The sequence below is a fragment of the Diaphorina citri genome, unplaced genomic scaffold (genome assembly GCF_000475195.1).
Source record: "Diaphorina citri unplaced genomic scaffold, Diaci psyllid genome assembly version 1.1 scaffold146, whole genome shotgun sequence".
In the NCBI taxonomy this organism is placed as follows: domain Eukaryota; kingdom Metazoa; phylum Arthropoda; class Insecta; order Hemiptera; family Psyllidae; genus Diaphorina; species Diaphorina citri.
The window spans coordinates 228,099-241,116 of NW_007377583.1; the positions used below are offsets into that span (position 1 = coordinate 228,099).

Sequence of the window (13,018 nt, forward strand, 5' to 3'; positions counted from 1 at the left end):
TTAAGCGACGTCGAGCGCGGTGTGCAAACGGATCAAGAACAAGGCATGTTATGGACTGTCAGCTGAATAGCCTTAGGCCCGGTACGAGTGTTTTTTCGTGAAATTTTTTTTGACGATTTTTTTTTTTACTATCTGAAAATCCATTTTTGATTTGCCATTTTTGACGAAAAACGCCATCTCTCTCACTCAAATGTAGAAAGAATAAAGGAAGGACGGACTAAAAAGACAGAAAACTCTCGGTCTCGTACAGCATACAGCTGGTTATTGTTTATTGTATAGGGAACTAAAGAGCGAGTTACAAGTTTTGAAAAAACTACTCTTGAGGATCTAGTTCACTGAAAAGAGTAGTTCATTTTTTTAGCTCAATGAATCTTTACACATCTCTAGAGAGGACAAAAACGATAAATAATTCAGAAACTCGATGGTTTTGAAGAAGAAAACAGGGATGTTTTTGCAGAATTTCCCTAAAAGGGAAGAAGGAAGTAGTTCAAAATATTACGAGACAGATTTCGACACCAAAATACTTTCACCAGAAACACAAAAAGTTGAGGAAGAAAAATAATGTAAAATCATTTAAGTCTAAAATTTTAAAAATTTAGTCTATAAAAATAATATAAAAAAACAGGAACTTCATTATAATTTTGCATTTTATCAAGAGGGGATAAAATAATCAAAAAAGTCCAGGTTCATACCAAAATTTAGGATTTTTTTTAGGGAAACGTGGTTCATAAGAATCATCCTGCTTAGATTACAGGATCGCATATCAAGTGAGGGCTAACAACAGTGCTGGTAAATCTTCTAAAGTTACAGGCCGGTTTCAGGAAGACGTAGATCACATGGGCCATGAGGTATCCTGCTAATATAAAAATATTAAAAGAGGGGATAAAATAATCAAAAAAGTCCAGGTTCATACCAAAATTTAGGATTTTTTTTAGGGAAACGTGGTTCATAAGAATCATCCTGCTTGGATTACAGGATCGCATATCAAGTGAGGGCTAATTCAGATAGATTTAACAACAGTGCTGGTAAATCTTCTAAAGTTACAGGCCGGTTTCAGGAAGACGTAGATCACATGGGCCATGAGGTATCCTGCTAATATTACAGGGTCTCACATAAATAGAGGGCTAATTTCGAAGAATTTTTCCCCCTTCTTAAGGCACTTTTTAACACTACGGAGAGTAGACGCGTATTTTACTTGTATCAGAACAGAACTCCCAACCCTACCTCAGGGTTGGTAAGACGTCATCTTGGATTCCTAATGGTTTAAGCACTACCACACCACCTAGTGTTTAAACTAAAGGTAAATTTTCTATTTTCCTTTAAAGAGGAGAAATTTACTGTTAAAGAGGGGAAAATCGTCTCAGATTGCGGAAAAAAAATGGTCGTTTGCTTCATTCCAAAGGATTTGAAAACACTGATAAATCTAAAGCTACAGGCTGGTTTCAGGCGGATTCAATACGGTCTCAGATTGAGGAAAAAAATGGTCGTTTGCTTCATTCCAAAGGATTTGAAAACACTGATAAATCTAAAGCTACAGGCTGGTTTCAGGCGGATTCAATACGTTCTCAGATTGAGGAAAAAAATGGTCGTTTGCTTCATTCCAAAGGATTTGAAAACACTGCTAAATCTAAAGCTACAGGCTGGTTTCAGGCGGATTCAATACGTCCATGGAGGTGTTCATGTGTGGTACTCCCCGAATTTCTTCTCTCAGTCTCAGTAGAACTCTCCTGACTTCGTGATTAGATGGAGGAAGCAGTGAGAGGGCCTCTTGCAAATCACATTGAGCAGCGTCTATCATTCTGGGAAAAAAATGAGAGAGCAACAAAGCGAGATTAGTTTTACATGACTTTTTTGAGGTTTGACAGAGGGAACACTGTAACTGCTAAGGTCTTATCGTCCCGAAAGCGAAGGGAGAAGAGTGACAAGATAGGAGAGAGCCAGGCGTTCCCAGAACGAACCTAGTCTATTTAGGATTAAGTTCAGTCTGGCTGGGGGACTGAATTTCCCTTACTAAAGAAATAGCAAAGGTTGAGTGCGAAAGGCATCCACTCGGAAAATTTTGTAGCCAAAACCAAATGTCAGCCCAAAAGCGATCACCGAAAAAAATGAGAGAGCAACAAAGCGAGATTAGTTTTACATGACTTTTTTGAGGTTTGATAGGGGGAACACTGTAATTGCTGAGGTCTTATCGTCCCGAAAGCGAAGAGAGACAAGATAGGAGAGAGCCAGGCGTTCCCAGAACGAACCTAGTCTATTTAGGATTAAGTTCAGTCTGGCTGGGGGACTGAATAATGGTCGTTCTCGGAAAGGCTGGATTTATTTGCAGTTACAATTCCCTCTATCAAACCTCTTAAAAAAAGTGTCTCCACCAAAATTAGTGGATGTGTTAGAATCACCATTCTAATAAAAACGAGGCAGGGCAATGTTCGTGCTCTGGAACATATGGCAGAACTGGATCAGTAAACGGGAAAGGCTGGATTTCTTTGCAGTTACATTCCCTCTATCAAACCTCTTGAAAAAAAAGTGTCTCCACCAAAATTAGTGGATGTGTTAGAATCACCATTCTAATAAAAACGAGGCAGGGAAAGAAGTTTGTACATTTCAAATTCATTATGTTGCCCTACACAAACACAGATGGGATACTCAACGCAATTAACTCTATAGCTAAAAGAACAAGATTAGAAAAAGAAACACTAATTTTATATCCACCTGACTTTACGTAGGTAGTTAACTAGTTACGTATCTAATAAATGTTGTAGTAAAGCACAGACGAAAACAAGCATTAAGAAATTTTCCTTCACTAAATTTATATCTCTGACTGTACGTAGGTACTCTAGTTTTTGTTTTCTTCTTTATCTTCGCCTTCCCATGTAATTACGAGTGGATGCCCTTCACACTCAACCTTTGCTATTTCTTGCATTATGTTGCCCTACACACAAACACAGATGGGATACTCAACGCAATTCACTCTACAGCTAGAAGAACAAGATTAGGAAAAGAAACACTACTTTTATATCCACCTGACTTTACGTAGGTAGTTGACTAGTTACGTATCTAGTAATTGTTGTAGTAAAGCACAGACGAAAACAAGCATTAAGAAATTTTCCTTCACTAAATTTATATCTCTGACTGTACGTAGGTACTCTCATTACAAATTTTCATCAGTAAATTGGTTTCTTCAAATTAAATTGATCCCAAGGGCAAGGCAATACCTAAACCCTTGACAAATGGAGTGTGCCTGAAGAACAGACATAAACAAGCATTAGTAAGAAATTTTCCTTTAGCCTACCTGTAAATGTCCACCGCGGGCCGCATGCACAAGGGCACATCGGCCCGTCGTATCTGTGCGACCGAGAGACGCTCCGGCCGCTACCAGAGTTCTCACAGCCTCCATATGGCCTCTACCAGCGGCCAAACTAAGCGGAGTCCGGCCCTGACTATTGGCGAGGTCTATGCAGGCGTGGAATTCAAGGAGGAGGGCGATCATTTCGGAGTTGCCTTCGTGGGCGAACAAACACAGGGCTGGCGCCGCGCCTAGGAACTCGGTGATGTGGTTCGCGTCCGCCCCTGACAGGAGAAGAAGCCGGGATACCTGAAGAAGAATGAGGGTGAGAAATGTGAGATTAGAAATATCGGTCAAAAAATTTGCATCATGCAAATGATTGATTCCATGAGTGGCTGTTGCGGGGCCCAATCAGCCTCGTGAGAAAAATGAGTAGCTTATGTAAAAAAATGCGCATAGCGACCGGTACCAGCATGGTAGGTAAACACTAAACAACATTATTAAGCGCTGGATTATTGAGATATTTGGAAAATCCTACTATGCTGCAGTGAGCATCAAAGTTGCGATATGATAACACAAAGAAAAGGCATTTATTTATTTTGTCCTGATGAATCCTGGTAGCTCCATTTTTAATCTCCAAAATTAGAGGCCAAAAAATACTTTTTTAAAGCTCCACGATTGGAGGTCCGAAATCCTCCCTATCCACATACATTGTGACTATTAGAGCTTTCACACACGTACCTTTACATTGGGACTATACACATTACGCAAGGAGCACAAGGCCTGGGCAGGACTCTGACACACGGATGAGATCCCACCTTTACATTAGGACTATACACATTGCGTAAGGAGCACAAGGCCTGGGCAGGACTCTGACACACGGATGAGATCCAATGTGCCTGCAGATCCCTGCTGGAATATTTGACAAGGGTCATGTTCTTGTAGACGTGAGCTTTCAGAATATGGTGCCCTAGCTCCAGACTCTTGTCAGCGTCCAGTGGGGCTTGGAGACGGGATAGCCGGAATGCAATGCCTGCGTGTCCGGCCCTGAAATTAGACAGTAGACGATTAGGGATTAAGAAATAAATTACATTTAGACAATGGAGGATTATGTATTAGAAAATACATTAACAGGCAATAGATATAAGCGTCCAATGGGGCTTGGAGACGGGATAGCCGGAATGCAATGCCTGCGTGTCCGGCCCTGAAATTAGACAGGAGAGGATTAGGGATTAAGAAATAAATTACATTTAGACAATGGAGGATTATGTATTAGAAAATACATTAACAGGCAATAGATATATACAGGCTGACTTTAGATCTGATTTTCCTTTTGAGCTAAGACATTTAAAAATGCTGACAACTCCAAAGCCACCTGCATACAAGTCCAAAGACTCCAAAGCCCCCGATTTTCGGTAGGTAGTTCCTCAATCCTCATATAGGTAATGTAGAAGTTACCTATCTAGCAAACTATAAAATTTCTCATTAGAAGCATACCTGAGATCACAGAGAAACTTGTTGCTTTCGCCTTCTGATTTTCCTTTTGAGCTAAGACATTTAAAAATGCTGACAACTCCAAAGCCACCTGCATACAAGTCCAAAGACTCCAAAGCCACCCGATTTTCGGTAGGTAGTTCCTCAATCCTCATATAGGTAATGTAGAAGTTACCTATCTAGCAAACTATAAAATTTCTCATTAGAAGCATACCTGAGATCACAGAGAAACTTGTTGCTTTCGCCTTCATCACGTCGGATCAGCCACTCCCTGAATGAAGGGTGAAAGAACATGTACGTGTTGTCCATTCTCTTCACTAGAAATCCTGATAGGAGCTGAAATCAGAAGAAGGAATATTTAGAAGAAATTTGTGTGAGTATCCCACTCAAAAACACGAAATTGAACAAATATTTAGAAGAAATTTTTGTGAGTATCCCACTCGAAATTGAACAAATTCCTTTTAATGTCTTTCTTTCTTCCCACCCTAGTTGGCTTGAAAAGAAGTTGGCCTTGTAAGCACTAGGTTGCAAGTTGGATTCCCGCCCGGGGCAAACTTTATCCTAAACAGATACGATCCGTTCTCGGAACAGCTGACTATTTCCTATCCTTTCCTACTTCTTTTCGATTTTGGGATTTTCGGGACGAAAATTCTCCGTTGTTACAGTTAAAGTTCCCTCCATCAAAGCTGCTTTCGCCTTCATCACGTCGGATCAGCCACTCCCTGAATGAAGGGTGAAAGAACATGTACGTGTTGTCCATTCTCTTCACTAGAAATCCTGACAGGAGCTGAAATCAGAAGAAGGAAAATATTTAGAAGAAATTTGTGTGAGTATCCCACTCGAAAACTCGAAATTGAACAAATTCCTTATAATGTTACTCTTTCTTCCCAGCCTAGTTGGCTTGAAAAGAAGTTAGCCTTGTAAGCACTAGGTTGCAAGTTGGATTCCCGCCCGGGGCAAACTTTATCCTAAACAGATACGATCCGTTCTCGGAACAGCTGGCATTCAGCTCCTCTATCTGGCCAGGCTGACTTGCTACAGGAGTGAAAACACACAGAACACAACACGTCAAATTCACACGAAATCATGCTTTGGATTAAGAAGATAAGTGTTTCCAACTTACTTTCGAGTTTGGAGGCTGTAGGCTCTCGGTTCGAAATTGTTAAGTAAAAGACGAGGTTTCCTCAAATAAGTAAACTGACTATCACATTAGAGCGCCACAGAAGCGGTGAAAAGCACTCTATTTAGAAGAAATTTGTGTGAGTATCCCACTCAAAAACACGAAATTGAACAAATTCCTTATAATGTTACTCTTTCTTCCCAGCCTAGTTGGCTTGAAAAGAAGTTAATCTCTTGGAGGGTTTCAGCAGTCATTATATATAAGTTCTGTGGGTCAACTTGATAAGGAGAATCTGTCTTTTTGGTTCTCCTTATCAAGTTGAAAAGAAGTTGGCCTTGTACGAGTAAGCACTAGGTTGCAAGTTGGATTCCCGCCCGGGGCAAACTTTATCCTAAACAGATACGATCCGTTCTCGGAACAGCTGGCTATTTACTATCCTTTCCTACTTCTTTTCGATTTTTGGATTTTCGGGACGAAAATTCTCCGTTGTTACAGTTCCCTCCATCAAAGCTAGACAAAATGAAAAGTTCTTTGTACGTGGGAAAAATACATCGTGAATATATGGGGCACGGTTGGTCCAGTGGTAACGCGCTTGCTTGCCATGCAGAAGGTCCCGGGTTCGAATCCCACCATCGACAAAAATTTGTGGGAGACCTACATAATATATATATGATCACAAAATGCGGTCAGACACTAAAGCCAGTCCCTGTTTTAGGAAGGAGTCCTTGGTTTCCTTGATTGAAATTAAGGACTCATTTTTCAAGGGGTACAGTGTTTTACAGTAACGATGACGTTAAGATCTCTGAAGTATAACTGCAAAAGTTTTGGTGATTGGAGTTCTATTCACATAAGACCTTGTTTAGACTGCGGGAGTAAAGGGACTTTTCAGGCTCATTCTGGCAGGATAAACTAAGTGATCCATCGGGAAATTCTTTATTTAACGTGCTATCGCAGCTGTCTGTTTGGTCAAGCGAAGTTCTGTGTTGAATACTTACGTCCATTTTCCGTTTGCATCTTGAATGATTCAGAAGGAAGTTGAGTCTGAGGCAATGTTTTACAGTAACGATGACGTTAAGATCTCTGAAGTATAACTGCAAAAGTTTTGGTGGTGGGAGTTCTATTCATATAAGACCTTGTTTAGACTGCGGGAGTAAAGGGACTTTTCAGTCTCATTCTGGCAGGATAAACTAACAGTGGACTTACAGTGATCCATCGGGAAATTCTTTATTTAACGTGCTATCGCAGCTGCCTGTTTGGTCAAGCGAAGTTCTGTGTTGAATACTTACGTCCATTTTCCGTTTGCATCTTGAATGATTCAGAAGGAAGTTGAGTCTGAGTTGTCGGAACGTTGGGTCTAAATCTTCTACTGGAGGGAACTTGTTAAGGGCATAGTGGTATCTATGTGATCCATCGGGAAATTCTTTATTTAACGTGCTATCGCCGCTGCCTGTTTGGTCAAGCGAAGTTCTGTGGTTGAATACTTACGTCCATTTTCCTCTTGCATCTTGAATGGTTCAGAAGGAAGTTGAGTCTGAGTTGTCGGAACGTTGGGTCTAAATCTTCTACTGGAGGGAACTTGTTAAGGGCATAGTGGTATCTATGGGCAGCCTCCTTAAGACGTGACTTCCTGAATAGGACATTGCCATCCTCCAGGAGTTTGTTGAGCAGAACGAGCCTGTGGAGGGAGAAGAAATAATTGGTTAGGCAATGGTGATAAAAGTGACAAGAGGTTTAACAGGCCTGTGAAGGGAGAAGAAATAATTGGTTAGGCAATGGTGATAAAAGTGACAAGAGGTTTAACAGGGGGAACTGCAACTGCTAAGGTCTTATCGTCCCGAAATCAAAGAGAGAAGGAATATAGGATAGGAGAAAGCCAGCCGTTCCGCGAACGAACCTTATCCGTTCAGGATAAAATCCGCCCCGGGCAGGAATCAAACCAGCAGCCTAGCGCTTACAAGGCAGCTAACCAACCAAGCTAACAAGACTGGCAAAGGGACTTTAAAAGCCACCCTAGATAGCTTGGAAAGTATCGCGCCTGTCTATTGAGACGGAATACAATCTTCTGCCTTAACAATCTGAGGTCAGCTTGTGGCATAGGCCGCTACGCCGCTATAAAACGTTGAGAATCCGTTGAATTCTCGAACTTTTTTCATTATTATACCCTGCGCGAGGTTAGGAATGCCCCAGAAAGCACCTGATTTTTGATTTGATATAGCTCCTCTTGAGTTGGAATACAATCTTCTGCCTTAACAATCTGAGGTCAGCTTGTGGCATAGGCCGCTATAAAACGTTGAGAATCCGTTGAATTCTCGAACTTTTTTCATTATTATACCCTGCATTGACGTTTAATATTTATTGTAGATACAAAATTTTAGTACCTACTTAACGAAGTTATTAGAATTGACACGTTTTATTAAAACTATTTAATTTTCTGTGAATAATCAGTTTGTGCCTCAAGGTAGTAATTTTGTAATTAATATGCGTGATGTAATTTTGATCAAATTGTGACTTTTATGAGAGGGCATTTAAGATAAACTCAGAGATTGGAATTGCGCTAGTATTTCCATTAGAAAATACTCGAAATAAAGAGTATATAAAACGAAATTCCCCTTATTCTAGCCGAATTTGGTTATTGAACGATCTTCTATTGTGGACATATTATGTATTATTTGTTATTTGGTCTCCTAAGGAGTAAATCCAAAATATTTCGTCCCCATTCAAGTCACTCTTTGATTCTTTAATTATACCATTAGGAAATTTTCTTTTTTAATTCTATTATTTTAATTTGTCCAAGACAAAAGTTCTTTGTAAATTAAAAAATTGTAATTAAGAGTTTACCTATTCTAGCTTGGAGGCCAGCGCAGCCTTGTAACTTGTTTAGGATAAAATCCGCCACGGGCGGGAATCGAACTCGCGATCTGGCGCTTGCAAGTTAGATTCGCTACGTTCCAAGCTGACTATACATATAGGCTGTACCTTGTACTTGAACCTGACCGCTGACCACTTTCTTTTCCAGAGAGTAAATCACCGACATAAAAATTTCAAGCTCGAATTAAGTTGTGCAGGTTTTCATTTTTATTAGAGGTACGAGTATGTAGGTGAAATTTCATGGTAATGCACAGCCTAGGTAGAAAATTTGCATGGCTACCTTATTTTTTGATATGCAGCTGTTGGTCATTAAGCCACCTTCTAACCTTTTTCGCGCAGATCACTAAAGTTAAGCGACGTCGAGCGCGGTGTGCAAACGGATCAAGAACAAGGCATGTTATGGACTGTCAGCTGAATACTTTTCTGTTTTTCACCCGCCTTAGGCCCGGTACGAGTGTTTTTTCGTGAAATTTTTTTTGCTCATCTTTTAAAACCAAAAAAAAATAAAAAAAAAATACTTGAATAGTCTTCCAAAGATATATTGACTTACTTTAAATCTCTGTTGGAACTCGTCCCAAGAGAGAAAGGTGTCGGTGTAGAGGGCATTGACAGAGTAGTAGATCTCCAGTAGCGTGAGAGGATAGAGAGCAGCCAAACACACACTCAGTATGGCTGACACCTGGAAAGAAAAGACAATAATAGGTATGAATAGTAAAATATTGTATTTATGAAACATCTTTTCCCCCCCCTAGATTGTACCTTGGAACCACTTTCGAATTACTTCAAGGCAGATTCTTTTACATCCATGCCTATCCAGGAAAATTTCTACCCTGACCGGAATTTGAACCTCCCCCTAGATTGTACCTTGGAACCACTTCCGAATTACTTCAAGGCAGATTCTTTTACATCCATGCCTATCCAGGAAAATTTCTACCCTGACCGGAATTTGAACCCAGCACCTCCAATTTGAGAGTCAGTGCTCTTGACCACTCAGCCACAGAGGTGGGCTTTATGAAACACCACCTATGAAGTAGACCCATATTGGAATGTCAACCATATTCCTCTTTTCTTCCTGTACGGAATTCGCCCTTCTTTTACACTATTTTTCATTGCAGGAATTGTTTGTCTCACAGGATTTGTCATTACAGGAAGTCACTTACCGTCTGGAACGACGTAACAGTGGGAAACCTCAGGTTGAAGTGAAGCAAATATATCTGTGCCAACGTCACAGGGAGGACTTTAAAGCTTGCAGATTTGGCCACCAGAGAGCCCCGCTCTATCAGATCTAGCGTCAGCCCTTGAAACTCTATATCGTGTTAATATAGGCCGGGCAGTTCAAAGTATTGACATTCTCGCGTCTCCCGGGACGCTTGATATAAGGGCAGAAGACCGATAATTAGAACAGTGGATACATATTTTTAAAAGGTATAAGAGAACTGTCCACACATAGTTGACCAGCTATCGATTGATATCGACTGACGCGTCTACACTGCCTCGACGACATAGATTTACCTCGTCGATCGACAACTTAATAACAGAGGTCTTATCGAACTGAAAACGTTTAGAGGAGGACAGGAGAGGAGAAAGCCAGCCGTTTCGAGAACAAACCTTAGCTGTTTGCAACTATTCTAGCCACTATACCTTTATCGAGAAGTAATTCCAGAAGGCCCACATGTCCCTCCTGAGCAGCAATCATGAGGGGAGTTTTGTGCGATCCGTCATCATAGTCGACCGACCATCGATCGATATCGACACTGCCTCGACGATGTTTGGACACATCTTAATAACGGAGGTCTTATCGAACTGAAAGCGATTAGAGGAGAACAGGAGAGAAGAAAGAGAGCCGTTTCGAGAAGGAACCTTTAAGCAACTATTCATTCCACTATAGCGTCAGCTTAGCGAAGAGGAAAGAGCCGCGGGCTAAACCCTGGAGGTGTTGGGAGAACCTGTGTTGGCCTGCGGAGGTGGGGATAACGTTGGCCTGGATGCGAGGACTGGATTGGACTCGCCAGGTGATGTAGTCGAGGAGGTCTTTGGATATGTGATCCGAGGCCGGACTGTGTGGACTCGCCAGGTGATGTAGTCGAGGAGGTCTTTGGATATGTGATCCGAGGCCGGACTGTAGATGTCGAGACTGTAAACAGAGTGTACAGCGTTAGTTTGGCAAAGAGGAAAGAGCCGCGAGCCAAACCCTGGAGGTGTTGGGCAAACCTGTGTTGGCCTGCGGAGGTGGGGATGACGTTGGCCTGGATGCGAGGACTGGATTGGACTCGCCAGGTGATGTAGTCGAGGAGGTCTTTGGATATGTGATCCGAGGCCGGACTGTAGATGTCGAGACTGTAAACAGAGTGTATACGTAGTGGTTATTATTATCGTAGGGCGGTCTCTTCTTGATCCCTTGTGTGCCGCGTCCATTTTAGTTTAGGACTATTGCATTGCTAAAAGGTTAGGGGAGGCTTTTTGTCACAATAGATATCTATAAAGATCGTAGATTCGTATAAGCTTAACCCATGCCTTGGGGTATTTGCCTCTCCACCTAAGTCTCGGAGTGGGCTTTTTGTGTATGAAAACAAAGGTCGCAGTGATAATTGCATACCCTCTTTTTCGGGAGAGGAGCAACCCGACATATGTAGGTGACTTTTCGGGGCCCTGGGCTTTCAGTAAATTGCCCTATATGTATAACGAATTCTGTGAACTTGGTTTATATCGTTCATCATTAATTATATCTTGGTGAATTTTACTATCATGCTCGATTACTTGAAAGCCTAAAATATCATTGTTTACCTATCAGTGATCAAAATTTAAAAGGAAGGCCCAGGGAATTCCTTACCTCAACTTATGGAAGGGCATAGAGGGGAGCACGGACTCCAGATGCGTGCGCACCGTGACAATAATCTTCAACTCATCATAACCCCCCCTTCATCATACCGTCCGATTTGCTCTTTGAATCCGGGCCTAAGGCAGGTGAAAAATAGAAAAGAAAAAGATAATAATAAACGATTCAATTTGAATTCTTTTATTATTATCTTTTTTCTTTTCTGTTTTTCACCCATTTGAATTCTTTTATTATTATCTTTTTTCTTTTTCACCCACCTTACCGTCTGATTTGCTCTTTGAATCCGGGCCTAAGGCAGGTGAAAAATAGAAAAGAAAAAGATAATAATAAACGATTCAATTTGAATTCTTTTATTATTATCTTTTTTCTTTTCTGTTTTTCACCCACCTTACCGTCTGATTTGCTCTTTGAATCCGGGCCTAAGGCAGGTGAAAAATAGAAAAGAAAAAGATAATAATAAACGCAGCTGAATAGGATGTAATAAGATTACTGAGGACATTTGGGGAGCTAGTTGAAATACCAATTTAAAAATTATTTGGATTTTTTTTATTATTATTATTATTTTTTATTATTTATTTAACCTCAAGCCTCAAATAGTCTTTGTAGTATTCCTTCAGCCCAGAATAAATCACATACCTACCTATATGACTTCTTTTAATTCTAGAATTTCATTAAAATGTTGTCACTTCAACTCCAGCGCTCGTAGAGTATACACCTCTCTCGCAATTTTTGGTCTGATGGTAATCTGAGTATTTTGGAAAACTCACCAAATTTTCTTCGTTGAAAGTCGAATCTCAATTGTCTTTTTAATTTTTCTTTAATTTGTGAAGATCCTTATCTAAATAATTATTTCTAATTTTTACCTTGCTATTGACGGCGGAGACATTGGCTCCCCTATTGAGCAGGGCCAGGCATGTGGCGTGTCCCCCATGCAGAGAGGCGATGGTAAGAGCGGTTTCGCCTGTCAGACTGTCCTGAGCGTCAGGCCGCACCTCTGCCATGTCCAGTAGGTACTCCACGATCTGGGAAAGAAAAGTTAGTTGTCAGAAAGTTAGATCACAAAGGACGTAAAAAAAAAAAAAAAAAAAATGCCTACTTACATCCATGCCTATCCAAGACGGAAAATCTGCTTAGAAACCTCTGCCATGTCAAGCAGGTACTCCACGATCTGGGAAAGAAAAGTTAGTTGTCAGAAAGTTAGATCACAAAGGACGTAAAAAAAAATATATGCCTAGATAAGCCCACCTCTGTGACCGCGTGGTCAAGAGCACTGACTCTCAACCCCGAGGTGCTGGGTTCGAATCCCGGCCAGGGCGGAAATTTTCTAACCAGATTTTTCCGTTCTTGGATAGGTATGGATGTAAAAGAAAGTGCCTTGAAGTAGTTGAAGTAATGCGAAAGCGGTTTTGAGGTACTA

General features: G+C 40.9%; 2 protein-coding genes across 2 annotated transcripts in view; one reads left to right on the top strand and one right to left on the bottom strand.

Moving 5' to 3' along the window:
- The window catches only part of LOC103505036 (unc-112-related protein), a 149,791-nt gene extending 141,551 nt beyond the window's left edge, over window positions 1-8,240 (top strand). Inside the window, exon 11 of the mRNA XM_026820435.1 lies at window positions 8,069-8,240. The gene's annotated coding sequence lies outside the window, so the exon portion shown is untranslated. The remainder of the gene's footprint in view (window positions 1-8,068) is intronic.
- LOC103505038 (protein TANC1) overlaps window positions 1-13,018 on the bottom strand; it is a 48,624-nt gene that overhangs the window by 1,507 nt on the left and 34,099 nt on the right. Inside the window, exons 8-13 of the mRNA XM_026820436.1 lie at window positions 10,926-11,102; window positions 9,926-10,061; window positions 9,316-9,444; window positions 4,992-5,113; window positions 4,102-4,330; window positions 3,290-3,592 (exon numbers count right to left, since the gene is read on the bottom strand). Of these exons, the coding sequence (XP_026676237.1) occupies window positions 3,290-3,592; window positions 4,102-4,330; window positions 4,992-5,113; window positions 9,316-9,444; window positions 9,926-10,061; window positions 10,926-11,102 (1,096 nt within the window). The remainder of the gene's footprint in view (window positions 1-3,289; window positions 3,593-4,101; window positions 4,331-4,991; window positions 5,114-9,315; window positions 9,445-9,925; window positions 10,062-10,925; window positions 11,103-13,018) is intronic.